Source organism: Poecile atricapillus, chromosome 17 (assembly GCF_030490865.1).
Source record: "Poecile atricapillus isolate bPoeAtr1 chromosome 17, bPoeAtr1.hap1, whole genome shotgun sequence".
Taxonomy (NCBI): domain Eukaryota; kingdom Metazoa; phylum Chordata; class Aves; order Passeriformes; family Paridae; genus Poecile; species Poecile atricapillus.
The window spans coordinates 9,879,122-9,892,480 of record NC_081265.1 but is presented as its reverse complement, the minus strand read 5'-3'; the positions used below and the strand labels follow the sequence as shown (position 1 = coordinate 9,892,480).

Genomic DNA, 13,359 nt, shown 5'->3' with positions numbered 1-13,359 from the left:
GTGGTAGGGAACATACCAGTTTAGGATATTCCTATTTGGGGTTTGGTTTTAGGGTTTTTTTCCCAAAATGGTAGGAACTCTCTCAAGTTACTTCCTAAACATCTCCACTAGCTACGGGCTATGCAGCTACAGAGCCTGACCCCACATGCCAGAAGGGTATGGGAAAGCCTAAGAGGAGATTAAAAGAGCAACAGACACCTCAGAGAGGCTTTGGAACAGCCAGAAAAAAAAACAAAAAACCTTTCCAGGAAAAACAGTCTCCAAACTATACAGAAAAAAAAAGGAAGCAGGAAAGTCTGATGTATGACTGAACCTCCAGCAGCTTTTGAAGAATCCAGCCCTGACAGTTCAGTAGAACATCCAACACACTCTTGGGGCAGCTCTCTGAAAAGTGTGTGACTCTTCCAGGTGTCATAAGGAGAAGCTCCACACAGGGCAGTTCTGGAAAGCTTAAGTCCCAATAAATCCACAAGCTATAGGGAGACTGTGGAGTTCAGCTGGACACCAGATACTTCAAACATCAAGTTTGTACATTAAGAAAGATTAGTTCACTTTGTCACCTGTCCAAGTGAATCTGCAAGGCTCTTGTAATCAGCTTCTCAAGAGGTGGCAACTCTGAGAGTCAAGAGATTTCCCAGCCAGCAGACAGAACACTCAAGAAGCAGCATGCTGTCAACCAGATGCCAAAAAACATTCCTGTGTTTGTCCATTTCCTAGCAGGTTGATCTAAATCCTCTAAATCAGCATCCAGGTATGACTGCACAAGAATAAAAAGCTTTCCAGAAAACCAAGAATCTCATCTACAGCCAAATGGTTTCCATCTTGGTTTCAAGAGTAATGGGCAGCACAGCCCAGCCAGAAATCCTGCTATGCACAGCCAGAGTCACACCTCATCACATCACTCGTTAGTGTGATCTGAATCTCCTTTTAGCAAAGGCAACCAGCTGCAAGCAGCTCTGTAAAGCTTCCACATAGGTAACGGAGTAATCTAATTTTGTTTGTGACCTAAATCCTACTTGGACACAGGACAGATGAGGTAAAAGGTGGGATGCTTTCCAGTTGGTATAATGGGTTGGAATTTGAAGAGCTCACCCTAACCATGGCTTGTGTCATCCAGCCTCTGCAACGTCTGCTGCAGGGAAAACAAAGTTAGCAGCTGTTAATCTGGTCTAAGTAGCAAAGTCAGCCTGGGCTAACCTGGCAGGTCTCCACAGCCTCAACTGCTCCCCAGCTTGCACAATGTGGTAATCACACAGCCTCACTGACTCTGACCAGGCATCAGCCACCAGTAAAACTGTTACCCCTTCTCTAGACTGCATCCTTTCAAGAATGAACTATATTCCCCAACTACTGCCTCTAATTCAAGCTCTATTCTGCCTTATCCTGTACAGGTCACATGTAAAATTATGTTTACAATTGTGCTGGAAGCCCTAGAGACAGGTAGGAAACATATCACGCCTAGATGAAAATCTCTTGGCACTTTGAGAAGATTTGGTGGCAGCAGTTCCAGCTGAACCAAACAAGGCACACCACCTCCATCACATACAGTCACAGAACCAGAATGGACCTTCCTTCCTAACCCCTGCCTTGCTTTCTGCTGCTCAACACACCATCTCAGGCAGAAGCACCCCTGGATTGGTGGATCCAAACCGAAAATCCCGAATTTCATGTGAGACATTAACCTCTCTGTATCTTCAGATCCACCCATCTGGACCAACAGGGCCTGTCCAGGACAATCCCCAGCAGTGTGGAGCCAGTGCTCATTTCAGGAGGACACCCAGGCTGCTTGGCTCCACCAGGCTGAGAAGTGGCTTGGTGAACAGAAACACACTCTGCATCAGGAACACGTCTGGGTGAGGAGGTCTGAAATATCCAGTTCAAATCCAAAGTCTAGAAAAGGTTTCCAGCCTACTGAGGAAAAAGTCATTCCAGCATCTCAGGGAAGAAGGCAGGAGACGGAGATACATCAGCTGCGAGACAAACACTTGACAGAAGCGTGCAATCAGAAGATATCAACGCTGCTTTTGAGGAACAGCATCTGCTACGGACACAAAGGACACAAGGACAATTTGCTGCAACCAAGCTCAGACAGCCTCAGAGAAACCACAGAGAAAACAACCAAGCTAACAGCATCCATCTCTTTCAAACAGAAATGGCCATTAGAGTTTGCAGCCTCCTAAGAAAGCTTTAGCACAGACATATCACCATCAGCTCTGGCACCTGAACAGCTATCATATCCAACCCAAGCACCTGCAAGCCCTCAGACCTAGTAACACCATTAACCAAACCCTGCCAACAACTGCAACTGCCACAAAGAAAGAGCAGCACCTGTCTTGGACAGTGTTGACAGTCACACAAACATGAAACTTAAGATGCCATAGACTAAGAACAAAAGCTCTTCTGTGCTAGACATGAGCCACTGTGACTTCCAGTGAATCCAAGACAGAAATCCACACAGATAAACACAGAAAAGTCAAATCCCTATAGATGGCTGACGGTTAGGGTTAGGGTTGTCATTAGCTGAGACTAAATCCTTTATTTAATTCACTAACAAGGTCAGAGAGATGAAAGAGCCCCAAAAGGGGCTCTGCAGAAAATCTTTACAAGAGTTTGATGATGGGATGAGACACAAAAAGTGAATACCTAAATGTGAGCTCTATAACCAATAAGAATACTCTGTTTCAGAGAGGAGAGAGAAGAGGAGGACTTGCTGGACAGGTCACTCAAGATTTTAAGAATCATCTAAACTATTCTATAAAATTTCTCCATATTGTTATTACCATCAATAACTCATCAGAAACATGTTCCTAACTTTATAAAAGTTTGTTCAAAAATCCCCAGCTTAAAGAAGCTCCCAGAACAGAGCTCAGCAGCTATGTCCTGGGGAAGCAGAAGGCACTGAGCTCCAGGAGAGAGGCAGTGACATGCAGAGCCAAGCAGGAGCAGCCTATGACAGGGACAGAGAGCTCAGGCAGCAGGGAGGCTGTAGGTGCAGTTTCTGAGACTTGACACTGACAAAACTCCTGAGACCTTAGAGAAGAAAAATGTGGGACATCTTTTGCATGCTTGCTGCATCTGCCACAGGGACCAGCTGCAGAGCAGCACTGTCCAGCTAGATTGGTGGATCTGAGGATACAAAGCTGATCTTTTTGGTGCTGATATACCCTGGTATTTACTAGAGTCAGGAACAGCTCTGTGCCACACTTGCTCTCAGACTTTGGACAGGGATATCCTGGGGCTAAACTGGCTAGAAAACTCAATGAGACCTATCTCTGCATAACTCCCCTAACATCTCCCTGTTGCTGAAAAATGATAATCCTCAACCTTTGTTTTAGTGCTGAAAACAATTCTATCACAGTTATGGCTTTCACAAGTAACATAGAAACAAGAAATTCTAACAAAAAGTAATAAGCTGAATAAAGAGATAGGAAAACAACAGTGAATCAGTCTAGACATTAATTATAGGTGTACCTAGCATTACAAGCTACAATACTCAATTCAATCAATTCTGGAAAGCATTAGCTCCAGTGCAAACCAAGAAGATCCCAATTTAACCTTCTTTTTTAATTCTGGAAAAAAATTACTCAAAGTGAGAGATTTAAACAACCTACAAATAACTGGACTAATCAAATTGCATTTAACTAACACTGGGTGTTGGCTAATTCATTTCAAAGTTGTTCCACTAGTTATGCCATTGGCTTTATACTCACATGTGTGGATTTTGGAAAGGAACTCCAGAAGTATTTAGAGTAAATCTTGCTGTGGACTTGAAAGGTGGATTTGCAAAATTTAACTTCAGCGCTTTGCGTTTACCTGGGAGACAACGAACATAAAGTAAACTTTTTGTCAGCACAAAATATTGAGAGCATCTGGAAATAAACAGAAAAAAATGGCATATTGTAAGAAAAGGATTTTAAATTTTACAACATTAGCAAATCACAGCTTGTGTTAGGACATGGGGATGGTGGCACAGAGTCAGCTCTCATACCAAGGTCTTCCCAGCTCATTCCAAGGCAGTGGCCAAAGCCACAGCATCTCCTGTGAACGGCTGGAGCACCTGGATCACCTGCCAGGGCTCCAGCAACCACAGCACCTCCAACCCCAGGGCTGAGCATCCTCCACATACATCCACAGGGCACAGAGGCCCGACCTGCCACACACAGCCCAGGCACACCACCAGACCTGGGGGGATGGCACTGAGGAGGGAAAGGGCACCTTGGGATGGCTTTTATGTGACACTCCAGGCACAGGGGAACTGCTGGGGTTCCTGACCCTCATTTGCTAGCAGCAAATGGAGATAACCAGGCTCCGTCTGCCAAGCTAGCTGCCAAGCAGAGGGTGTCTGACGGGTGACCAGGTAAGGGAATGCTCTGCAGTTAACTGAGGAGGCAGTGGGAAACACAAAATAAATAAATAGTAGTGTGGGAGGGGTCTTGGTCACTGCACCAGTCACTGGCTCTGTATTTTCCACTGAAGGTGAGATGATCTGCTTAAGCAACAGCAGGATCACGACTACAAAGGCAGTTTTCCCTCGCCAGCCCTCCCACTGGGGTGCAGAGGACCCTGTCTTGTTCCCATTTGCCCACAGGAAACCTGTACTTCTCCAGACCAAAACAGTCCAAATTAGGCCTGTTCTCCCCCAACCTTCCCAGAAGCCCATGACTGAATCCCCCCCCAGCTTCCCACTGCCTCAGTGATGTCTTTGGGTTGGAAAGGTCTTTAAAGATCAACTCATTCCAACCCCTTCCATGGGCACGGACACCTCCCAACAAATCCCTATCCAACCTAACTTTGAACGATGAGACAACCACAGCTTCTCTGGGCAGCCTGTGCCTCAGCACTCCCACCGAAACAGCCCATTTCAAGCTGACACTAAGGACACTCAGCCAGCACAGATGCAGAGCATTTTGTACCTCGTGTTTGTCCCTTGAGCAAAGCACACGGCTGAGGGCAGGTCTGCAGCAATAAGGAAGCAGAGGGCCTTGTGTGAGTGCACAACCTGTCACACCACCGTGCCATCGCCTGACCAACCTCTTCTGAATGCTTCCCTGGGGTCATCTCCCCCCTCACACAGGGCAAAACCAGAGTTCACCACTGCAAAGGGGCTGGAGGATGCGAGGCTTATCCCTGGAAGCTCGCCCTGTTCGTGGGCTCTCCCCAGCTCTGCACAGGCACAGGGGTGGTGCTGCTGGGCAGAACCTGTGGAGAATGGCCCCGCGCTCGCCGCTCCCGTCAGGGCAGCACAAATCCACCCTCACACAGGCTCCAGGGATTTCTTCTATTATCCTTTGAGTCTGTTTTATTGACACGCCTGAAACGCCAGCCCTCTGTCAATTGTGTTGTAAGATTTTGTCACAGCAATGTTTATACAGCTCAGGAGAACAAGGGACTTGAAGTGGCCCAAGATTAAAACTGACACTATTATCTACAACCTCATCAGAAAATCTCCTCACAGCTTCTCCTATTCTTATTATTTGTAAGCTTTGTACACCAGGTTTCCCCCTGTTTTTACTCAGGGACAGAATGCTTTGTAACACAGTCAAATATTGATCTATTGATTTCTACCACAGTAGGTTTATAAGGATAGTTTCAATTATGTCAATCCACCATCTGAAGCTGGATTTTCTACAAATCAAACAAACACAGAAGCTTAGGCTGCCCCTGGGAAGCAAACAGGATGGTTTGTTTCTGCTCAGCTGATGAACACGGAATGTGACCGGGAAAAACGAACATCCTGAGAAATGCCAGGAATTTCCATCCAGCGCAGATCACATGGAGAGCACTGTAAGTGAAACAACAGACTCAAATGAAGCGAAGTCTGAGGGGAGCTAAAGCAAACTGTGCTCCTCAGCAGCCTCCACAGCTTCAGCTGTGGAGTCCAAACCTTGAGCTTCATCCTAAAAAAGACTTTGGACTCCACGTCTCTATTCCTTGCAGACACATCATTCTAACTGAAGGCAAAAGAGCCTCTTCAGATGGAGTTTTGCAGTGATTTTGCTCCACACAGGTTCATTACAGACCACCCTGCCTCCCTACAACAAAGAGATGTGGGGGTTATGGTGCTTCTGGAATTCACTAATGCCCATCACCACCAAGGCTGTGTGACCAAAACTGCCCGAAAATGTGCTGCAGAAATCGCCACCCTATATAAATTGTCTTTTAAAGGTTCTGCTAATTTAACACATAATTCCAATCATCAACCATTATAACATCTACTTCTCTGAGAACTTTTACAGTAAAGATTATGGAAGAGAGAATGACTTGGAAGAAACCAAAACTCTGCAATAGATAACTTTTTCACAAATTAGGATAATCCTTAACACCGGACCTGAAATTATGAACTTTCTTGATTGATGGTCTTCCCAGTTGTGACTACTGGGTTTGTTCAGCTGCATGTTTATCATTATACCAAGTCCAGACCATATTTGAAAGCTGGATGGCCTGGACTTCAGATGAGCAGAAGTGGCAGGGACTACTTTATATTTTGAGGGAATCTAAACAAGATTGTATCCTACATTAGACTGCTCTCCAAGAAGAAAAAAGACAGCCAAAAATAGCTTTCTGGTTGTAAATAATTTAATCTACCCATAAGGTAGCAATCTCTATTGCAAATTATCCCAGCACTAAAGTGGTAGTGCTGGTGGTGTCCTCAAAACAATTTTTAAAAGGATGCTGTGATTCTACCACCAGGCCTGTGCATGGAACTGAGGTCCAGGAATGTTGCCTTATGTCCCCAAACACACAGTCCTTGGCATTCCATAGATCACAGCCAAAAGAAACTGGGAAAAGCACCTACACAACAGCCCCTGAAAAATTCAGGCCCACAGCATCCCGTGCTCCTTGCTGCACTGGTGAATGGGTGCTAGGCCAAGGACAGAATTATTTATGTGCTGCTATCAGTCACCAGAATTAATCCAGACACTTGGCTCTGCAGTTAAGTTCTCATCACTGTGAGAACCCTTTACCACCACCACAGCCAACCAGCCTTCACACAACAAGAAACAGCTGTCTAGCAGGTCACATGCAGACCAAAAGTATTCCTCCAGAGTTAGACTGTGTACTACTATTTTTACTTCACATAGGACATCTATTATTTACAGAATCACAAAATCATCAAGGTTGAAAAGACCTCTTAGATCTCCAAGTCCAACCATCACCCTCCAGCACCACCACCTTGTTCATTATCAAACCATGGCCTCAAGCCCCACATCCACACATTTTTACACTTCCAGGGATGGGACTCTACCACGTCCCTGGGCAGCCCCTTCCAATGCTTGACAGCTGAAGAAATTTTTCCTAATACCAAATATACCTCTCCTGGCCCAGCCTGAGGCCATTCCCTTTCCTGCTGTCCCTGTTCCCTGGGAGCAGAGCCCAACAACCCATCAGGGAGTTGTGCAAAGCCAGAAGGTTCCCCCTGTGCCTCCTCTTCTCCAGGCTGAGCCCCTTTCCCAGCACCCTCAGCTGCTCCTGGAGCTCCAGACCCTTCCCCAGCTCCGTTCTCTTCCCTGGACAAGCTCCAGCCCCTCAAAGTTTGTTTTCTCATGAGGGATTCAAGCTGCCTCAACAATGCCCAGCAGAGAGGAAGTGTCACTCTCCTGGTCTTGCTGGACACACTGTGGCTGGTACAGGATACCCCTGGTCTTTTCTTCAAGCTTCTGAGTCACCTCTGTTGGAAAAAAGCAATTCTAAGTTCTTCCTAGAATTTCCTCACCACCATTCCTGCATGCTCCTCAAGGGCACTGCTTACCACATTCAGGTTACACAGAACAAAATGCTCCCTTTTCAAGCAGTAAGATTTTCAAAATAGCAGTAGTTTAATGGATTTTTCCAAGGTTTCTATCTTGAAAGGGTACAAACTGATCCCTGTCAAAATGTTTTCCACTTGGTTCAACTCTGCAGGATCAGCCTCTTGCTGCCACAGCCTGAGCACATGTCACAGAGATCAAGTGAGTCACAGTGCACAGGTAAATATTCTCTCTGGTCAGATGCTGAAGTCACTCTCTGTTTGTGGAGTGATGATACACCAGGAATCAAATCTGCGCTCTCTTTCCTTACTGTAACCAGAAGAAAAAAAGACATACAACAACAGAAACACAAGCTGTGACAGCAAACAGCAGGAAGGAAAGTCAATAGTCTGTAATGAACCGTGCAATCTTTCTACCTCTCCCTTGTAATATTAAAGCACATCAACAAAAAAGACAGAGAAAATGGGGAAGAATGGATTATCTACTTCCATTTGAAAACAGAGCTGAATGCTTGAGGTCATTTTCTTAATAGAGAACTATCAGTTCTGATTTCTTCCAAGGTAATTCCAAGCAAAGCTAGTGCAAACTCTAGCGTGAGACAGGAAAAAAACCCAACAAAACAACACAGATCTCTGCTCTTCCAACAGCTTTAAATAACCAAACTGTTGTATCTTGTCTGCTAACAAAATGCCTGCTTTGATGTAGAGACAGCAAAGAACATTTACCTGCATTCAGAGCTGCAGCCCTGCAGTTGCTGACATCCTGAATGCTCACAGGATTTCCAGCTGCTTATTCCTGCTGCTCTGCCTGCCCACAGACCCTTCCAACCTACCATGTTGCACTTTTATTTCCTTCCTTTCCAGTCTTGCTCATGAATCCACTCCAACACCAGCACAACTAACTTGGGAGTAAAGTAGGTTTCCAGTCTTACATTCAAGATAAACTATTTTTCAAGAAAAAACTAGTCAGATTTTGAAACAAAACCTGAAGAACCTCAGCGTATCATGCAGTAGGCCTAGGGTTTAGTTTAGGCCTTATTAGTTTTAAGAGCTGCAACTATGGAAATTCACTTTAAATATTTTCAGTGCCTCTGTCTGTTACTGACGTTTTTAGCCCTTCAATGAAACTTTCAATTTTGTATAATCCAAGAGTCAGCATTCAAATCTGAAAAGATGATTTTGCATTGCAGGAATAAGCTAAGTATGCTCATTTTTAGGAGTCACTTCATTAGAAAGAGGATTTAGCCATAATTCACCCACAGCCCCAAGTGTGCTTCCAGCTAGGGAGTACAAACACCCAAGCCTAGAGCACCCAGGACTCAGGAAGGATTACTGGCCACTGCCTTCATGAACGCACTCCATAGCAAAACAAACATACTAGACAATATTTTAGTGAGACATCTGCATGATTTGGGGGTGGGAGGCAGCTCACAGCTGCACCAGCAGACACCCACCTCCGTGACTGGCAATGCAGGATACTTTGGGCTACATCCAACAGCACTTCCAGCATCTATAAATACCTCCACCGCCAGGCCTGGTAAAGTAGGTTAATCTTAGAGGGCAAGAAATTGCAATCGGATTAAGATTAGTTCCCTCAGACTGGAAACTCCCAAAAGCAAAACCTAAGAATGAAGTCTCTGGACTCTCCAAAACCCACTGGTAACCTTTAATATTATCCTTGATGCTACCCTGCATGGAAACACCAGTTGTATAATAGAGTTGAAGCTCCCCCATGGGAGAGTGCAGCCCTTGGGTCAGACAGCAGCTTCCAGCCCAAACTGGGTTCAGGCAATTTCCAGCTGGAGAACAGCATTTAACACATGGCTCACAGTCACAGTCCAGTGCCAAGCCTGCTGAAACACTGCTGGAGAGAACCTGCAGGGCTCCACTGGCCTCATGGGAAGTGCTGCCAGAGCAGGAGTCTGTGTCTGCTCTCACAGCAGCACTTTGCTTCACCCAAAATATTCCTGTAACCTGTGCCTGAGGCAGCCACGGCATAACCCTGCAGGGCTGAGCCTGTCACACAGCAGGCGTCAGAAACAAAGGGTGACACTGCCCTGGGAAATTTATTGTGCAGCACCTGGAGCCTCTTCTGGTGAACAACAATAATAAATTATGCAAAGGGCCATGCCAGGTACTTTTTCAATATGAAACAGCATGGCAACAATTATAAAATATACCACAGGAAGTAGGACTGGGGAGGGGGTTTGGTTGATTTTATTATTTTTCTTTTTAATTTTAGGAGCCTGTACTTGATTAAAAGCAAGGAAAAAATATCTGGCCTTGAGGCCTTTGCTTAAGGTCAATGGAAAGGACTTAAGTTTCTTTGGATAAAGAAACAAGCATGTTTCCATCATCCCTCTAAATGCCTTAGGCCAGCAAACTGGCAACATCAATCACAGCCTGCATCCCACTGGCTCCAATAAACACCGTGGACCCAGCCACCAGACTGAATTCTACAGTCACAGAATCATAAAATAAGAAATCCTCCAGAGGCAGGGGAATAAGAATAGTTACATATTGCCTGTCACCAACTAGTTAAATAACTAGAAAGAATAAGCTGAGAAAGTATGTATGTGAAAATGATCAAGCTGCACTAACATGCACAAATAAAATGTTGGAAACAACCTTTATTATAGTGAGGAGACTCATACTGGAGTGGAGTTTTAACAGGCTTCACACTCTCCTGGGGAGGGATAATGCCCTGACCCCAGCACTGGGCTGGGTAATCCTTTGCACAATGCAAGCATTGCAGATCTTCATGTCTGGATCCAAAACTTTGTAATATAAAGGGTTTCTTTTCCAAATACTACCAGCCTGACATCTGTGCATAACTAAAAATACACCAAGCCAATTTTTCAAGCTTGGATCTGCTACACATGAACTGGTCTCTTGCTTTTGAGTGCTCACACGTGCTGTTGTCCCAAACATCTGATCAGTATCTTCAGAGCTTTAGAGAGGAACTGAGCCCTTCTGAAAACCTGGTCTCAGCTGCAAAGTTCTTTCTGCACTGTTACACCAGGAAAGATTTTGATATGGATCTTAAGAACACCTTGGAACATGTGGTCCCAATGGGTATTTTTGCTTAGTTCTGCTGAATTTTAATGGAGGTCTGTGAAGTTGCTTAAGCAAGAAATTAACTTGCAAGTCTACAGAGCATATAAAGCTTTTAGTTGTCTTTGAAAGCACTCAGCTGGGCAAGTTTTAGACACTATTCCAAGGAAATTTTGTAGTAAGCTTTAGAAGTGGTATCTGTAGATAGATCTATCTGATCTATTTTTGTACTTCTCCAATCTGGATTTCAGAAAACGATGCTCTAATTCCAGGGGTAAGGGCTAGATCCAAATAAAAAGAGCATAAGAACAGCTGCAGTGGTCCATCTAGCACATTATAGTGCCCTCCATCACAGCACTGAGACATCAATGCAAAGAGTGATAACCAAAGCCACAACATCCTTCTTGATCATCCTTTATTATATTCTTTCATCCTCCAACCACTTCCAGCTCAAGGCCATCTCAGTCAGCCATGGTATCTCTGTATTTAATGACTGTTCCTGGGTTTAACTTCCCCAGTCAGATCCCATCCTCTCATTGCCTTGTGAATGCCAGACCCATCATGCCAGGCTGGCAAGAGCTCACCCAACTCAACCCAACACTTGACTGAAGCCCTCAGACTCCAAGTCAAGTTGAATGACACAAACCCAACACAGCAGCTCAGCTTTGTACAGGCTGGCAGAAGAGACAATCTGTCACCTGTGCCACCACCCACTCTCCCCTTGTCACACAGGACCTGCCCTGACACTTGCATTTGAGACACAACCTGAGTTTGCTGAATTTCCATCACTCTGTCCAGTGCAGCAGCAGCACAGATCTCCCCATGACCACACAACAGGTCTGGGTGTTCCCACTGGATCCACTCCCTGCCTGCAGGAGAGCAGATCCTCGATGCCACAAGGGATGTGCACAACCCAGCACACCACTATGGCCAGGAGTGCCCTGCTGCCATGTCACAGCTCATCTCCCAGCACTTGAATTACTCTGCTTTCCAGGGAACTGGAGAGGGGAAAATGGAGGAAAATTCACACAGCAAGAGATAAAAAAAAAAAAAAAAGGAAAAAAATATAAAAAGAATACTTAAATGAACTTTGGTTCACTTTCATTACTTTCTTCAAACCTTTCCTCATGCTGAAATCCAGCAGAAACACCCACAGGCCAGTTATTTCTCAACACCAAAATAACTTAACACTCAGAGGCTTTGTTAGACATCACACCATGGCTCTGTGAACACCAGCTTTTGAGCTATGCTTTCCTTACCACAAAAAAATAATAAAAATCTTGTGTACTCATAAAAATTCCAGCTTTGTACTGCCTTGTAAAGCATTCAGTACGAATTAGCAATACCCTGTAGCAGGACAAGCACAGGAAGGAAGCCCTGATTCCCACTGCTGAGACATGTCAGGGATTGTCTAATGACTGATGTTTCCAACAGAGTTTGCAGCTTTAATAGCTTGGCAGCATCAAACCCTCTTCAGAAAGACACAAGGTGATGGCACTCCTGCCCAACGTTGTCATTCAAGTGACAAAACACACACAATGGCAGGAACGAGCTGCTGCTCTGCTGCTGTGCTGGATGGAATGAAGGCAGCAGGTACCAAATCCCTTGCACAGCTGCACTGAAGGCTGGAATCAACCAGGGATTTGGGCACAGGGCTGCTGCCTTCAGGAGCCTGGCAGATTGCTGGAGGTGCCTCCAACAGCTGGCTGCTCTCAACAGCGTTGTGGATATTTACTTATGTGGCAGAATTTCTCACTTCCTTATGAGCAAAGATAATACAGAAGTGTGACAACAATTAAAAACTCATCCTGAAGGAAGAGCTGCACAGATGGACACAACAACTCTGACTCCAAACCAACAGCCAAGGGATCTGCAGCAAGACACTTCTGTAGCAATGAACAACAGACTGGCTTTGGAACATCAGCTGATGCAACTCTAGACAAAGACCTTGCATCCTGTCAGTGAAGAGAGAACAGATCTAAAAAGCTAAAAATATTTTAAATAAAGACCTTAATATAGCCATTCCTAATGCAAGGAAACACACTGCAGAAAGTGAAAGTAGAGAAATGAGGAATTGCAATCATGTTACCTGCAGAGCAGGAAGCTGAGGGTTTTGTGGTTTTCCTTTTTTGTGTGGTTCCAGATGAGTAAAACCCCAGTGTTCCCGGACAGGACAAACCCAAGCCTCTGCAGAGCTTGGCTCCAGCACATGGATCACAGTTGGGAGGTGAAATTTCTGTAGAGAGCTCTGGTCTCCTTCCGCCACTCAGCTCAAAGGGCTCTGCTCCCCCAAAGGAGACACAAATCCTTTATTTCCACAGCACAGGAACTTCTGCTGCCTTTTTATTGCAACAGTTTTTACAACTGAAAAAAAGAGTGCTTTTTAATACTTTGTATTTATCTCACAGCACTATTAACAGGCCCTGACCATAGGACTGGGGTCTTGCTCTAATAAAATTACAGTGTGAAGGGATCTTCACATCAAAGTCTGGGAAATAAATTTCAGTTTTGAGTTTTGCAACCCCAATAGAAACAGAAAAAAAGAGAAGAGCCCCTGA

General features: G+C 45.0%; 1 protein-coding gene across 2 annotated transcripts in view; it reads right to left on the bottom strand.

Annotated features, from left to right (window-relative positions):
* MAP2K4 (mitogen-activated protein kinase kinase 4) overlaps nucleotides 1-13,359 on the bottom strand; it is a 66,217-nt gene that overhangs the window by 36,648 nt on the left and 16,210 nt on the right. For both annotated transcript variants that reach the window (XM_058852112.1, XM_058852113.1), the window contains exon 2: nucleotides 3,711-3,813. In XM_058852112.1, coding sequence (XP_058708095.1) covers nucleotides 3,711-3,813 — 103 coding nt within the window. The remainder of the gene's footprint in view (nucleotides 1-3,710; nucleotides 3,814-13,359) is intronic.